General features: G+C 47.2%; 1 protein-coding gene across 1 annotated transcript in view; it reads right to left on the reverse strand.

The window, feature by feature from the left end:
• Positions 1-17,723, reverse strand: part of LOC120927311 (uromodulin-like) — a 74,822-nt gene that overhangs the window by 10,826 nt on the left and 46,273 nt on the right. Inside the window, exons 8-9 of the mRNA XM_040337895.1 lie at positions 10,755-10,911; positions 1,514-1,577 (exon numbers count right to left, since the gene is read on the reverse strand). Coding sequence (XP_040193829.1) covers positions 1,514-1,577; positions 10,755-10,911 — 221 coding nt within the window. The remainder of the gene's footprint in view (positions 1-1,513; positions 1,578-10,754; positions 10,912-17,723) is intronic.

Raw genomic sequence — 17,723 nt, forward strand, 5'->3', positions numbered from 1 at the left:
ATCCACGAAGCTTTTCAGCTTCGTCTTTTCTCCGTAAGTTTTATTTTGCAAACGCAAAATTAGGGCTGCTTTTACAAGGTGTAAACTGTTTACACCTTGTAAAAACAGACCTTTCTTGCTCGCGATTTTTTTTAAATTTTAATTTTTTTTTTGGCGCCGTATCTTTTTTTTTACCCGACGCAACTTTATTGTCCCGTCGCAATCCACAAAGCCCGACGTAACGTAATTTTGCGCTATGCACGTCGGGAAAATGACGTCACGAGCATGCGCAATACGGCCGATTTAAGTTACACCGCTCAAAATTTCTAGGTAAGTGCTTTGTGGATTTAGTTAGAGATTTTGCGGCGGTGTAACTTAAATGGAAAAAGTTACGTTGCGCCAGTTTTTTGAGGATTAGGCCCTATATTCCTCTGCTCTGTTTTGATGATTTATGATATTGAGTAAGAAACTCTGTCCGGGATTCAGAAAGGACTTACGATGATGTATCTCCAGATACACCGTCGTAAGTCAAAATGTGCGCTGTCGTATCTATACGCTTATTCAGGAAAGCAGATACGCCTGAATTTTGGCAAGATACGGCCGACGTAAGTCTCCTACGCCATTGTATCTTGGGTGCATATTTACGCTGGCCGCAAGGGGCGCTTCCGTTGATTTACGCGTCGAATATGTAAATGACCTAGATACGCCGATTCACGAACGTACTTGCGCCCGTCGCAGTAAGCTACGCCGTTTACGTAAGGCATACGTACGGCGTAAGTTTACCCCTCATAAAGCAGGGGCAAGTCATGTTAAGGTATGGACGTCGGAACAGCCATCATATTTTACGTCGTTTATGTAAGTCGTACGTGAATGGGGCTGGGCGTAGGTTACGTTCACGTCGCATGAATGGACTCGGTGTATCTTAGGGAGTAAATTTGACGTGATTCTGAGCATGCGCGCGCATGCGCCATTCGTTCGGCCATGCATTTACATGGGGTCACGCTTCATTATAATACAACACGCCCACTGCCTTGCTACTTTGAATTATGCGGGCTTACGCCGGCCCATTTACGTTACGCCGGCGTAAATATGGGAGCAAGTGCTTTGTGAATACTCAACTTGCCTCTCAATGTTACGTCGACGTAGCGCATATGAGATGCGCTACGCCTATCTAAAGATGCACCGATCTCTCTGAATCCCGGCCTCTGTATATATAACACACTTGCAATATACGTATGGTCCCGAAGAAGCGGGGGATCCCACGTAACGCGTAGACCAGTACCATGTTCATTTATGGGATAATGCCAATGTGAACTTGAGTTTGGATTTAATGACATGTCCTCTACTTTACATCTGACACTATGGGGTTGTTTTACTATAGATGTTTATTTCACTTGCTGAGAAACACCCATATACTATATATGCAGGGAATATAAAAAATAGGAATAGTAAATTTAAAGACTGTCTTATGATAATATCATGACAAATTAAAAACATTTCTGTGTATATGTATATGATAGTAATTGTAACATACCGCCAAGGGCTAGACCTATCTTTACTTCATTAGAAGCTGTTTTGGAGGATTTAGCACCGCCACACTGTGAAGAACAAGCAAAACAATCATAAACTGTTGACTGGTTGACATGTCTGATATTAAATTGTAAATAACAAATCATGCTGAGTTTCTAGAGTTTTATTATATATAAATAGGATAGCAAATGTAATTGCCAGTACCAGCATCTATCCATACAGCCATATAGGCATGATTTTTAAAACCCCAAATTCTAAGATTGAAAAAATACATCCATACATGTACATGTGTGTTAAACTGTGAATACATTGCATTCCTGCAGGCAAAAATTACGCTCTTATGCACCACAACAACAAATATATTTTACATTGTACACCTATTTTTGCTGGCTAGGAGCAGATCCCTGCTTATTGAACCCAGAGGATCCCCATTCTGTATTTTTGTTCAGTCCTTCCATTCATATACAGTATATTTACACACATCATGGGTCATTCTAAAATGCTCTATGGCTATGCAAACTAGGACATCAAGAATATGGGGCCAGATTCACGTAGAGCGGCGCAAATTAAGTTACTCCAAACGTATATCATTTAAGTTACGGCGCCTTAATTTTGTGACGTAAGTGCCGTATCCACAGCGCATTTGCGCCCAAATTTGCACCAGCGCGACGTAAATACCGAGGCGTAAGGCGTCGTTATTGCAAGTGGGAAGGAAGTGGGCGTGCTCCATTGAAATGAGCCGTGACCCCATGCAAATGAAAGGCCGGCCGTACTGCGCATGCGTGCACGAATCTGCACCTCACTGGGCATGTGCAAAACTCGGCTCGGCGCAATCAGTGAGATAGGAAAAAGGCCAAGCATACTTAGTTTGAGAATCGCCCTGTGCTTAAATGGCCCCAGACAAACGCACTTCCCTTGCAAAAGTACATCCCTGTGTTTCCCTTCCTAAAGCAAGTGTCTTTTGCTCTGTTGTCTGTGGCTGTTTGTTGGTGAGTGTAGTGTTATATTAAAGATTTATTGTAGTAGGAGGTTGTAGTAGGTGTGTGTATTTTCGGAGTGTTTTTTGTGTCTGTTTCTTCTGTGTTTTTTGTTTGAATTTGTATTAGCTGTCTGCTTGTGTTTTTGTTTTTTTGCTGTCTGATTTTTGTGTGTGTCTGTTCTGTGTCTTTTTGACTGTCTGTTCTGTGTCTTTTTGGCTGTCTGTTCTGTGTCTTTTTGTCTGTTTGTTCTGTGTGTTTTTGTGTTTGTTTGTTCTGTTTGAATTTAGTGTCTGTTTGTTGAGATGGCACCTAAGAGAAGAAAATTAAACTTCTCGGTGCGAGAGAAGCACTTGCTGGCCAGGGCTATCACCCAATTTGGGAGATTTTTGCATGGCCCCGACAGCCGGGACGTCACCCCGGCCAGGAAGAGGGCAATAATCCGAGAGATTACTGATCGGATCAATGCGGAGGGGGGGGGGGGGAGACAAGGACCCCCAGTGGGATTCAGAAGAAGATCAATGATCTGAGGAGTTTGGTCCGTGACAAGATGGCCAAGCAAGCAGCCCATGCCAGGGGCACTGGAGGAGGCCCACCTTGCCCCGTAAGGTGGACTGAGGAGGAACTTGCGGTGGCCCGTTTCTTCCACAGCCAGCAAGTGGTGGGCCTGCCTGGCTTTGAATCTGATGATCCTGTGAGAACAGGTAAGTTTTTTTGGATTTCCATCTGGTGAGTAGCATGTGTGGGTGGTGCCAAGTGTGTGGATCCTCCTATGTATGTTTTGTGTCCTCCACAGATGGCCAGGAGATTGCTGGCCCATCAGGCCAGGAGGTTGCTGGGCCATCAGGCCAGGCTGCACCACCCCCAGGACAACATGCTGCTGAGGAGCCCCAAGAAAGACCGGAGTCCTCAGGGGAGGGGAGTGGCCACAACTCCCCTCATGAGGAGGTTCAGGGGGAGGAGGATGAGGGGGGGAGGTTGAGGATGATCCGATGGAGCTTGCCCGAGAAGTGATGTTGTGTTGGGATCAGGATTCCCTTGCGCCTGACAGCAATCAGGCCACCATCATGGGTAGTCCCTCCCACTCCTCCACCAACAGGCCCCCCCCAGGGGGATCCCCTGCTCCCAGGTCACAAGCCTCATCTGGAGGCAGTCAGGCCACCATCATGGGTAGTCCCTCCCACTCCTCCCCCAACAGGGCTGCCCCCCCAGGGGGCTCCCCTCCTCCCAGGCCACAAGCCTCAACTGCAGGCAGGAAGGCCACCCAGAAGACCAGGGGGGTAGCCGAGTTCCTGCCTGCAAATCTGCAGAGGGACCAGGCCCTTCAGACCCACCATCTGAGTCAGGTCAGCCGGACTTTGGCCCAGATAGAGGAGAGCCTGGCCTCCATCAATGATTCAGTGAGTGACTTCAGCACAAATTCATTAGCTTTTATAAATTGCTTTTCTGAGCTGCAGGCCGCCACAACAGGCGTGGCCCTTGAGGTGACTGCCCTGACCCAGGCTGTCCAGGACAACACCCAGGCTGTCCAGGCCAATACGGCAGCCCTCACTCTGGGCCTCAACAGGATCGTCGTGGCCTTGGAGGGCAGGCCAGCAGGTGGGCAGTCACCCGGGGAGGCTCCTCCTTCCCCTGCCTCACCCTCCCATGAGTCTCCCCTGAGGGGCCGTGGGCGTGCCCGTGGCCGGCCCAGGCGTAGCTCACGCCGCCGCCATTGAGATTTTGGGTGTACTTTTATTTTTTTTATATTTTTTTCCTGATTTTTTTTTGTGATTCTGATTTGTTTTTTGTGTGTGAATGATGTATGAATGTGGGGTGACATTCCTGGTGAAAAAGGGTGTCACCCTCAGTTTTGGTGGATTAGGGATCCCCAGGACCAGGGAGAAGTGATCCCAGGTCCATGTGAATGGTGTATGAATGCACAGTGACAAAATTGGAGCCGTGGCGTGGCGTTACTGCTCCCTAATACCATGTGGTTTTCTAGGGTCCAATCCAATTAGATGTGCATGTGATGTGTCTGTGCTAGGGACCACAGTGGGTGTGCATGCATGCATTCTCATTGTGCCATGATTAATGTGTGTGTTTACTGTGCAAAGATGCATTCTGCGAGGCGTCTCCTGACTGCTGTTCCCTCAGAAGAGGGGGTACCCTCGGTTACTAAAGTCACTAGTATAGTTATGAGCATGGATGCCCCTGGCATGGTGGCATGCAGATTGTAGTCCGGCAAGTGTGTTTGCTCAGCTCTTCCTTAATGGTGTTGCTTTAGCTGACATTTACACGGCTGGAGCAAAGTTAGGGCAGCTTTTATAAAGTGTAACTTTACTCCGGGAAACTAACATATGCGCACAGGGCGTAGCCTACGCCGCACACACTTAATTCATTTGCATCTTTGCCTAGCAAAACAATGGTGTGTCTAGCGTATTCTGCGCTCGAAGAAGCGCTGGTGTAATTGTTTTAGGTAGGACGTAAAAAAATGTTTTTCAGGCGTATTTCGTTTGGGGATCAGGCGCAAAAATACGCACGGCGCATTTTTCAATTACGCCGCGCATCTCTAGATACGTCGGCGTAAGTGCTTTGTGAATCTGGCCCATGGTTCTTGTCCCATGTAAAATAAAATTAAACTCTGACTGTTATATGCATAGAAATACTTGTCAACTAAGCAATATAAGATCTGCCTATTAAAGAAGTACGGCCAAAGCTCATTTGATTGTACTTCTCCTATGGATCACAGGAGTGTAGTTCCTTCTGCACTCCTGTGAGCCGTTTTCAGCAGACAGCGGGCTAAAGTCATGAATGCTTATTTTGTTTTTCCATAGGTCTTAATGGTAAAGAAATTGCCCTGCAGGATCCCAAATAAATGGTTTCTCCATAAGTCCTATGAAGATACGGTTGCATGTGCACATTTCCCAGCCAGCTTGAAGAAAGACCACAGGACGACCCAACATAAACCATGACTCTAAATCCAGATGACCTGCTTATCTGAGATATGTAGAGAATGCATTAAGAGAAGAAAATTAGCTTTTAGAGCTAAAGCCCAATTCCAGGCTGTTATTAAAGTGGTTGTAAAGTCAGAAGTTATTACTGTATTCTTCTATGCAGTAAGGTTAAAAAACCTTCTCTCTCGGGTCGCCTCCTTATTGTGACAGGACTGTTATGCGACCAAAAGGTCACATTGGTAAACTTGTATTTGCCAAATGAAAACCAAGTCACTGCATTGGAAACATATTTGAATATAGTACATCAGAATAAGGAGGGGATAGTGATAATGGGTGGGGATCTGAATTTGGTATTGGATCCGGCTCTGGATGTTTCCAAGGGAGTGTCTCATTTATCATATGGAAAAATACGAAGAGTGAAGGGACTGCTACAGGATCTGCAGTTGATGGACACATGGAGAGTCCTCCATGCACACGACAGAGATTACACTTTTTTTTCATCGAGACATAAGACTTATACCAGAATTGACTATGTCTTTGTGTCACAGAATGCTCTGTCGTGCGTAGTGGGGGCCTCCATAGGTTCATTTACGATATCAGATCATGCGCCCACCAACTGCATCTTGGAATGGGAAGAGTTAAGTCTCCGTGAATGGCATTGGAGAATAAATGATATGCTCCTGAAGGATCCAGAGTATGAAAATCAAATAGCACAGGAAATTGAATCTTACTTTGAAACTAACATATCAGAAGAAATAAGTCCTCTCTGCGTATGGAAAGCGCACAAGTGTTACATAAGAGGAATTCTTATTTCACTTGGCGCACGTAGGAAACTAATTTTTGGGGCAAAGTTAGATGCGCTGATCGAGGAGATTAAAGTAGCGGAGCGGTCGCATAAGAAACTCCAAACTATACGGAATGAGGATAAACTTACGAGTTTACGGGAAGAACTAAATATTTTACTAACGGAGAGAGCGAGGGCAAAATTAACTTGATGTAAGCGTGCATACTATGAATTTGGAAATAAACCGAGTAGAATGTTGGCAAATGCGCTGAGAGAGACAAGGGCGAGGAATCATATTGAGCATATAAAAAAGCAGGATGATACCCTAGTTAAATCATCACAGGATATTGCAAAGACGTTTAGGGATTATTATCTGAAGCTGTACAACATAAAAGGCCAACAATCTGCCCTAAGCAGAGAACAACAGATAAATGATTACATAGTAACATCAGGGATGCCGGGGCTGTCAGAAGAGGAGGCAGAAAATATTGACGGGCCAATTAAAATAGAAGAATTCTTAGAAGCGCTGAAAGTATTAAAACCAGGAAGATCACCAGGTCCTGATGGTTATACGTTGTTATACTACAAAACTTTCTCTGAGAGGCTGGCACCGAAGTTCCTTGCCGCATTTAATTCTATACGAGATGGACAGGAGATGAGAGGAGAGACACTGATGGCTCATATAACACTAATTCCAAAAGCAGGCAAAGATCCAACCCAATGTGCTAGTTATCGCCCAATTTCATTGTTAAATGTTGATCTTAAGATCTTAACGAAAATACTGGCAAATAGGTTACTGGGATTTATCCCGGGCCTCATACACCCAGATCAGGTGGGATTCACTCCGGGCAGAGAGGGGAGGGAAAATACACAAAGGGTCCTCAGTGCCATTCAACTATCCCACTCCCAGCAGAAACCATTAGTGATGGTATCTGCGGATGCGGAGAAAGCATTTGATCGGGTGGAGTGGACATTCCTGAGAGCAGTCTTACAAAAGATAGGAATAAAAAAGGGGATGTTGAATTGGATTACAAGCTTATATTCATGCCCAAGAGCTAGATTGAAGGTGAACGATGTTATGTCTGAATCGTTCCCGATAGGCAATGGAACGCGTCAGGGATGTCCACTCTCACCCATTATATTTATTCTTACAGTAGAACCCTTTTTAAGGACAATAAGGGCTAATACGGATATCAGGGGAATTCAAACAAAAGGGAGGGAGCACAAGGTGGCAGCTTATGCCGACGACTTACTGTTTTTTATAACTTCACCAGTGATATCCCTGCCGCCATTATTGTTGGAGTTACGGAGGTATGGGGAGATATCTAATTTCAAAGTAAATTACAGTAAGTCCGAAGCAATGGGAGTGGGAATTAATGGAATGTTAAAACAGCTGGCAGACAACTTTAGTTTTAAATGGACAGATTTACATATAAGCTATCTGGGGACTAAAATACCAAATAGGCTTAATCGTGTATTTGAACTGAATTATGCACCACTGATTAGGCAAATTAAATTGGACTTTCAGAGATGGGAGAAAGAAATCTTCACCCGGTTTGGAAAAATTAATATTAAAATGAACATAATGCCGAGAATATTGTATTTGTTTCAGACCCTACCCGTAAAGTTATCAGCTGGTTTTCTAAAAGATTTAAGGGCAAGATTCGTAAGATTTATCTGGGCAGGAAAACCCCCGAGGGTACGTAGAGCTATTCTGACTCTACTCAAAGAACGAGGAGGGGTAGGCCTCCCGGACCCGGTGAGCTACTAAACCATGGATACAGCTGGAACAAACTATAACTACTATACCCTTAGAAGGAATAGTGTGGCTCTCAGAAGCAGAGATACCACAGGAGGTGAAGAGACACCCCACGATTGGGGCAACAATCCAGACGACGAGGAAAATATTTAAGAAAACAAAGATGTCGACACATCCAAGTCCAATGATCCCAATCTTGGGAAACCCAAGTTTTGAGCCTGGGTTGATAGATCAGAGTTTTAGAGAATTAAGGTGGCCGGGAATTAGTAGGTTGACACACTTTTCTAGAGAAAACCTGGTAATGAATAGGGAAGAGATAGAAAGAGCATTTTCGGAGGCTCTTGATCCTTTTAGGAGAATACAGCTTAATGCTTTTTTACAATCATTTAGGCAACGCATCGCAGGAATGCGTAAACCTTCTGGGTTTGAACAGATATGCTTAAAAAGAGAGCCATTTAGACATTCACTCTCAGTTATATATGCTTTGTTGATAGATTTAGAAGCCCCTCAAGAACTGGCCTTTCTGCAGGTGTGGGAAAGGGACCTGGGTACTACCTTCACGGAGATACAGAAAAAGAAGATATTGTTATTTGCACACAAAGCATCTATGGCAACTAAGTATCAGGAAGGAGGGTATAAAATTTTGACCAGGTGGTATAGAACTCCTGCAGTATTGAATAGGATATATCCGCAAGTATCCAATCAATGCTGGCGCTGTCAGAACGCAGAGGGTACTATATTTCATATCTTTTGGGAATGTCCCAGACTGAAAGAATTCTGGACAATGGTGTCAGAAACAGTCTTAGAAATTACAGATACATATTTGGGAGATAATCCATCAGCTTTTCTACTTCATGATATCCCTCTATCTAACGAAAAATATAAAAATTCTCTTATAAGGCACTTGATTACGGCAGCAAAAGCATGTATCCCGGCCCTTTGGAAAAGTACGATAGCTCCAACCAAAACACAATGGATGGGGAGAATAGCGGATATTCAGCAAATGGAAAGTTTAACCATGATACTGAGAGAACAAGAAGAGAAATATCGGGAGATTTGGGCACCATATATTAAATATAGGGAACAAAGCCTGTAGGTGGATATGTAGGGGACTGGGTGGGAAGGGGGGAGCCCAGTGTCCAAAAATTTGAATATACTTTTTTTTTTTTTTTGGTGTGTTTTATCAGTGTTTTGTGTTTGTTATATTGTGTTTGGTTAATTTAAGTAGACTGGGTGCGGAGGTTACGGAAAAGATACTGCACTGGTGTTGTATAGCATAAGTGTATCAGAAGTATGAGCAAAACAAAGAGTAGGACGAATATAAAATATGCTATGTTAAGAATAATGTAAATGAGCCGAGGGGAGAAGGAATTGACTGGCAATATTGAAGGATGACTTTTTGCATAGGTAGAAGAGAACTATGAATGTATACATATGTGTTGTTGTATAATATCAGTGCAATGTGAAAAATAAAGAATTTATAAAAAAAAAAAAAAAAAAAAACCTTCTCTCTGTTGCTCCTCCCGCAATCCCCCTAAGAACACACAGGAGCCTAATCGACCCAGTGATGTGCCTGAGAGCTGAGGCTCTCTCGCTCCTCACTGGCCCAGATGCAGCAGTAGGAGCCAATGGCTCGTCAGTGACGATGGAGCAGGGGTGGGGCCAATGTGCGTCTTATGGACACAGAGAGCAGGGCTCAGAAGCAAGCACGCATAATGTTTGCCTCTCTCCTTAGTGAGGAAGAGATTGCGGTGACATCAAGTTACTGATTACAGTGCACACCAAAAAACATAGATTGTCAGTAATAAGTTTTAAAGTATTAGCCAGAATTTGGCTTCAATTTGTTAGTGTATATACATTTTCTAGTCAATCTAACACTCTCTTCCCCCCAGACTGAAAATGCTGCTGTCCAAATGTGCCCCATGTGCTCCTTCATCCAGAGTGGGTTCACTCTAATACAGGAGATGTGTTGCTGGCCAGATCACCAGGTGAAAACAAATGGGAAAAAAAGCCTAAGAAAAGAAAATTAATGCAGCCACCACATCGAATGATTGGTAATATATTACATTTTTGGGTTTAGTGGTTGTACACCCTTTAAAACCACTTTATGCTACAGGTTAGCCTATAATAAGGCTTACCTGTAGCTACCCAGGATATCTTCTAAACCTGCACGGTTTAGAAGATATCACCGTGCTGATGTCATCGGCACATGCGCACTGGGGTAAACTGAAACAATGGCACCTATGTACCGTTGCTTCAGTCTGTGTGCCGTTACCCACAGCTCCTGTGTGCGTGCATCATCGCGACTCCAGCCAATCACAGCGCCGGAGCCGCGATACCCGGAAGTAAGCCCCGGGAGAGATGTCGGCGGCCGGAAGGGGGACGAGGACTGCTGCGGGGGCTTCAATCCCAGGTAACACATAATGAGCTAGCATGCTATGCATACTAGCTCATTGTTCCTTTGTCTTGCAGGTTTTTTTTGGGGGGGCAACCCCCATACTTCTGTCATGGCAAAATCACTTTCAGGTGGCCATGGACAGTAATATACAAATACACAGATAGTGAAGATCTGACAACCAATAAGTGGCAACTGCTGGATCTCTTAACATGAATGGTCTGTGGGAAGGCAAACTGCAGACACCCCAAGCACTGGCTTTATAGGAGGGAATAATAGCTGTGTTTGCTGCAATGATCAGCCATACTGTATGCATGGTGCTCCTAGCCAGCAGACATTCATTGCTGCCAAATAGCCTCAGCCTCTTATTACAGAATATGTATTGATCACTTACCCCAGAACATGTTTCAGTGGTCTTGTCACACAAACGTACATCACAGAAAAGGTTTACATAGGCCTGATTTTGAAACTGAAATGCGCTTATGCTGAAAGATGCTTCTAATGCTTTGCTATTATCTAACACCAATGTGGGAACAGTTCCCTGGACACAGCTGTAAATAAGAAAAAAATAAAAAATTATATTTTTGGTTAAACTGCTGACCAAACTGGCAGGTTTTAGCATGACTTAGGAAAATGAAATAATACTTTTCATAAATAAGCTTTAATTTTTGCCCTAATTTTAAATCGGCGATGATGTTAGTAAACCATTTCATTCCAAGTCCCATGACTATTGTTCCTTTGTATATACATTTCATTTCTTTGCCTTTGATAGTTTGCCACATTTGACTTTAAAAGAAATAAACAACCATGGAGCACTTTATTAGTGTGCAATGTATACAACACACACTCTCAGGTCCTATTCACCTATACCCCTTTAAACCCTTCCCTCTGTTAATGCAATGTGGTCACACCATCAGTACACCACACCTTGCTTCTAGTGTCCCTGTCCGGGGGTACCTCGGGTCTTTCAAAAACCTAGCAACACCCCTGGTGCCCCTGCTTGTGTTTTGCCTCCTGCTGGTCTGACACTATTCACAACCAGCATGAGGAAACCGGCAGAGAAAACACAGCAGGTCCCACAATGTGACAACGCACTTCCATGCCCGTATGAAATCACATTAGTGGACCGGGAACTGCAAATGGATGCTAAGACAAGTGCTGTGGTAGCTAAGAGGGGGATCCTAGCTAAAGAAGGCGATGGAGTGTGCACATCATGTGGGGATTGGTCAGTTTGTCATCTTGGCCCTGGATGACCTTATCCCAGCATGGTTACTACAGGCATGCTAACACATGCTGTGTTAAGGGGGGCCATTTTTTTTTCAAGCCAATGCACCCATCACACATAAAATTGGACCTGGGCTTTTTTTGGAAACACAATACAACAAAAAACATATTTCTCTTATCGTCCATGGACGGACACAGCTCCTTAAATCTTGACAAGTTGGTTATGTTCCCTGTTTACAGGAGAGGACTAGGCAGTTAGATAATTAAATACATGTTACATTAACAGAGTTGAACAGCCCCGCCCAGGGGGCGGTCCCTCCAGACATAACCCTCCTCACTGCAGCATGCAGCCTCAGTTTATTTTTGCCTAGCAAGGAAAATGACGTATGGCTCCCTTTGGGCCCAGCGCCCTGAGGAGAAATGTTATTTTATTTTATTTTATTTTACTTTTTCTTGAAGAATCTTCTATCAACTGTCGGCTGAGAGACAGGCTGGATAATAAGATCCTTGTAGTCTACTCAGTCCGACCAGCAAGCATAGGCACACCTTTGCAAAGAGGCTGGGTCTGCCACGCCATACCCCATGACTCCTGGGGTGGCCGGTGAGCTTTGCTCCGAGGTCCACATATGACTGGGCTGTGGTGTTGTCTCACAATGGACCGGGCCGACAGCTACCTCCATTGCGGTTGTAGTTCTGTCAGGAATTCTTCAGCGAGTCCTCGCTCGGACAGGTAAGTACAGTCCCTCCCGCTTCGGTGGGTTGGCACGGCTGGGCATTCCTGGGGTACGGGGGTCCTCTTCTCCTCCCTTCCCTGCTCCCTTTCCCTTGCTGCATTGCTAACATTGCCGCTGTCAGGGGGGGCCTTCCTGAGGGGACTGTGTTATCTGGCCTGTGTTTTTTCTTTTTTGTATGGGGCTTTCCTGTGAGGGGTTTTGCTGGTGGTGGCAGCAGGTGTTAGCACCTGGGATTCCCACAGAGGTTTTATTGTTAGTCCTGGACACGTTTGTGCCAGGGTGGGGGTGGACTGCGGACGGGCGATAAAACAGTGCCCCCTTCCCCCGTTATCCCCTGGGGAATGCTCTGTTATGGAGCCATGGACCAGGTACCTGGGTAGTAAAAAAAAAGCAGGATAAGGCATTTATGGGTGCACTTCTCACTGCTGCAAGGGACTCTCTTAAGCTGGATAATGCAGCTGGGTTTCCGCCAAGGGCTCGGCCTTTTTTGGATCACACAAATCAGACCGCTCTGTGTAGGTTTTTTCCTTCTGTGCCCTTCTTTGATAATTTCTAGGAGGCGGAATGAGAAAAGCCGCTGAGGGCTTTTGTAGTCCCTCACTGCCGGGTGGTTCAGTGCCCCTTTGAGGAGAGCCTTTTCAAAAGGTGGGCTTCTTCTCCAGTGGTGGACCCTCCGGGTGTCCTGTATAGGTGACCACTCTCCCTATTGCGGGAACCCCCGCTTGTATGGATCTGACTGATAAAAGATCCGAAGTACCCCAGCATGTTTACCATGCTGGGGTCTGACTTGCGGCCTATTTTGGCCACTACCCTGGGGCCTCAGTCACTCACGGAGTGAGCATTTTGCATCAGACAGTGGAGGAGCACCGGCTCTCTCCCGACGTTATTAGGCTAGCGGACCAGCTGGTCCAGGGCCTCATAGGTCTGTGATGCTTCATTGAATGGTGCGCCCTTGTTATCCAGGGCTTCTGTTTCAGAATGGTTTTATGCACACGGTGGTGTAGTAGTTAACTCCATTACTTGGCAGCAAGAGAGTCATTGGTTTGAATCCGGACACTGACGCCAATCTGCCTGGAGCTTGCATTGTCGCTTTCTGTGTCTGCGTGGGTTTCCTCCGGGTACTCCGGTTTCCTCCAAGGCATGTGTGCATACACCTACATAATATACATACACACTATGTGTGTGTATTATTTATGGGTAACCCTCCCAGGCCGTCAAAGGCCCAGCTGGGGGACTAATCCGTCCCTGGGTGCGAAAGCCGATCACACCGGCACCCAAATCCTGCCAATGTATGTAGCCTTCCCTCCCTGTCTCTAGGTGGGAGGGGTGGCTTGCAGGTTCACAATTTGGTGAAACCTCCCTGCTCTCTGACCAGTGGGTCTGCGAGGTGGTCTCTTCGGAGTACTAGATAGGGTTTCCTTCTATCCACAGAACAAAGTTCTTTCCTTGTGTCTTCCTCTCCCGGCTCGTCGGTCTGCCTTGGGCAGTGTGGGATTTGCAAAGCTGCGGGGTAATTTTACCTTTCCTGCAGGACGAGAGGTTTGGGGTTTTCTATGGGCCTCAGGCCCTTAATACCTTTGTGAACGTCGGGTAGTTCCGCATGGAATTCATTCGTTCGGTGGTAGCTGCGCTCCATCCGGGGGACGTCATGGCGTCCTCGGACATCAGGGACACATACATGCATGTCCCGTTTTACGCATTTCACAGTGTTTTTTCTGTGCTTCGTGATGAGAGAGGGTCTCTGTCAGCCTGTGGCCCTCCCTTTTGATCTGGTGTCAGCACCATGGGTTTTCAGCTAGGAGCTCGCACTTATCCAACTTTGTTGGGACAGCGAGGCTTTGCCTCATTGGCTACTTGGAAGACTTTCTTCTGAGCGCAGCTTCTGTCTCAGACCTAATGGATGTGTTATTCCCATTCAGACCCTCCGAAGATTTGGGTGGGTGTTAAATGTTTAGGCCAGAAGGTGTAGCTCAGTGGCAGCAAGCCTGTCTTCCATGTGTGTGACCCAGGGATCAAATCCTGGGCATGCTAGTTTCCGACTCAGCGTTGGGGTATCTAGGGATGATCTGGACTCCTCGGTGGCAAAGGTCCACTGGAGAAATTGCAGACTCTTCAGTCTGCGGTAAAGGTATTGGCATCACGCAATCGGTCTTCTCTCCGGGCACCTGCTGGTCCGGGGCCTGTGGGTAGCCTCCTTTAAAGGCGGTACTGTATGCCCAGTTCCACACTCGGGTTTTCCAGGGGAAATACTGTCCAGGTGGTGAAAATCTCTTGTCTTTGAAATCATCAGATTCCGGTGCGCCATCTAGTCAGAGTCTAAGTTGGTGACGGAGATCCCCGACTCTTCGGTCCGGGAAGTTGTTTCTTCCTTCCAGTGGTCGGTGTTTACGATGGATGCCAGCCTCACGGGCTGTGGGGGCACCTGGGGGGTCCAGTCGGCCCTGAGTCGCTGGACTTGCGTGGCCACACCTCCCTGAATGTGCCCAAATGTGCCCGAATCTCGTCTGGTCTCAGTAGCTACCCAGGGTCCGGCCTGGGAATACCAGGTGCTGTCTACCGTTCATTGTCCTACTATTTTAGGCGATCAGGCTATGCTTCTCCTCATGGTCGAGGAGGTTGCAAGGTCGTCTGATCTGGTTTCAGCCGGACAACGCCACGGCTGTGGCTTCGGTCTACCATCAGGTATACCGGCAGGCGGACTACTGGAGTCGCTAGATGTTGGACCAGGGAGACTGGTCTTTGTGCTTGGGGTGTTTCAGCTCCCTTGTAGGAGGTGAGCCTCACCAGGGCATGGATCTCCTGGCCGCTTGTCTCCACCGCAAGGGTGTCGAAGTTAGTGGCCAGGTCTAGTGATCTGGTACAGACACGTCAGTCGCGCTGGTGGCCCTGTGGGGTCTGTATCGGCAACTTTTTGCTGTTCCTCCATTGTAGTTGCTTCCTTGGCTGCTCCACAGAGTGGAAGATGAGGAGATCCCGATGATTCTAATCGCTCCAGATTGACCTTAGCGTCCTTGGTACGCTGATATCGGGCGCCTGGTAGCGGAGGTAACCTGGCGGTTGCCAGGGCGGGAGGTCCTTCTGTCTCGAGGTCTCATACTTCCTCCTGTTGTACAGTCACTGACTTGCTCAACATGGCTATTGGAAGCCAGACTTTAAGTGACTGGGTCTGTCTGACTCGGGCACGATAGTCATCTTCCCGGAGGATTTACCGTCGCACCTGGCAGGCCTACATCTCTTGGTGCGAAGGGATGGAGTGACGTCCACGGACGTACTCGGTGTTCAGGGTCCTGCTGTTTTTACAGCTTGGAGTGGATCTAAAAATTGCTTAAAGCACCGTTTGGGGCAGATTTCAGCCTTGGCTGTGTTCTTTCAGTGGCCTTTTTTGCGGCCCGTTCCCTGGTGGGTACCTTTTTGTGTGCAGGGGGTTTGTTATATACTTTCCCCTCTTGGCCCATCTCTCCCCCCATGAGTTTTGACTCTGGTGCTCTCGGTTCTTCAGGAACCTTCCTTTTGGAAACATCAGAGAGATTTTCGCTTGACACTATCTCAGAAGGTGGCCCATTCAGTGGCCTTTACCTCTGTTAGAGGGGTTTCTGAGTTGGCAGTCTTGTCTTGCAAGCCGCCATGATTGATCCTCCATAAGGATTAGGTGGTGGTGCGCCCGCGACCTTCCCTTCTTCCGAAGGTGGTTTCGGCCTTTCGCCGGAATAAGGACATTGTTCTTCCATCCTTCTGTCCTCGGCCGGCACATCCTACGGAAGTTGCCTTTCATACTTTAGGCGTGGTACGCGCTTTGCGGGTGTACCAGCCTGCTACGGCTCAGTTTCGGAGTTCTAACTCTCTTTTGTGTCGGTGTCAGGTCCACAAAAGGGCCTGGCGGTCCCGTCGACCACCATTTCTTGGTGGATCAGGCAGGCTGTCATACAGGCCTATGCTCTTAAGGGGCGGGCACCCCTTTCCGGTCACGGCACTTTCGACCAGGGCAATTGGTGCTTCCTGGATTTTTTTCCGACATTATGCGTCGGTCTCACAGGTGTGCGAGGCGGCGACTTGCTCGTCCGTTCACACTTTTTTCATAATTTACATGGTTGCTGTGAGTGCATCTTCTGATGTTTTTTTCAGCAGCTAGTTTTTGCAGGCGGCTGTTAAAAGTTGCACCTCCTCCGTTGAGGAGCTCTGCTTGTTTTGGGGTGCAGTTAAAATTGGTTTTACTGATATATTTCCCACCCCTCATTTTTGACACTGCTTGGGGACGTCAAGATTTAAAGGAGCGGTGTCCGTCCATGGACGATAAGAGAAAATAGGATTTTTGTACTCACCGTAAAATCCTTTTCTCTGAGTCCATGGATGGACACAGCACCCACCCCTCCTTTTTAGGTTTGTCCTGCTTGTTACAAACTGAGGCTGCATGCTGCAGTCTGGAGGGACTGCCCCCTGGTCAACTCTGTTAATGTAACATGTATTTAATTATCTAACATGTTTCTGCCTAGTCCTCTCCTGTAAACAGGGAACATAACCCACTTGTCAAGATTTAACCACTTGACGCCCGCCAATGACATATTGACGGCGGCAACGTGGTTGTAGAATCCTGACTGGACGTCATATGACGTCCTCAGGATTCTGAGCCGCTGCGCGCCCCCGGGGGCGCGCATCGCGGCGATCGTTGTTGCAGGGTGTCAGTCTGACACCCCGCAACACCGATCTCGGTAAAGAGTCTCTCACAGAGACTCTTTACCACGTGATCAGCCGTGTCCAACCACAGCTGATCACGATGTAAACAGAAAGAGCCGTTGATGGCTCTTCCTCACTCGCGTCTGACAGACGGGAGTTGAGGAGAGCCGATCGGCGGCTCTCCTGACAGGGGGGGTTCGCGCTGATTGTTTATCAGCGCAGCCCCCCTCGTATCGCCACACTGACCACCAGGGAAGCCCACCCTGGACCAGGGAAGGGCAAAAAAAAAAAAAAAAGTCTGGACAAAAAAAAAAAAGGCATAAAAAATAAAAAGATGCCAATCAGTGCCCACAAATGGGCACTGATTGGCAACATGGGTAAATCAGTGCCGCCCCACAGTGTCCATCAGTGCCACCCCACAGTGTCCAGTGCCACCCCACAGTGCCCATCCATGCCCAGTGCCCACCTATCAGTGCCCATCTGTGCCACCCATAAGTATCCATCAGTGCCACCCATAATTGCCGCCCACGAGTGCCCATCTGTGCCGCCTATGAGTGCCCAGTGCCGCCCATGAGTGCCCATCAGTGCCGCCTATGTGTGCCCATCAGTGCCGCCTATGTGTGCCCATCAGTGCCGCATACCAGCGCCGACAATCAGTGCCACCTCATCTGTGCCCGTCAGTACTACCTCATCGATGTCATTCAGTGACATCTCATCGGTGCCCATCAGTGCCG

The sequence above is a fragment of the Rana temporaria genome, chromosome 2 (assembly GCF_905171775.1).
Source record: "Rana temporaria chromosome 2, aRanTem1.1, whole genome shotgun sequence".
Lineage (NCBI taxonomy): Eukaryota > Metazoa > Chordata > Amphibia > Anura > Ranidae > Rana > Rana temporaria.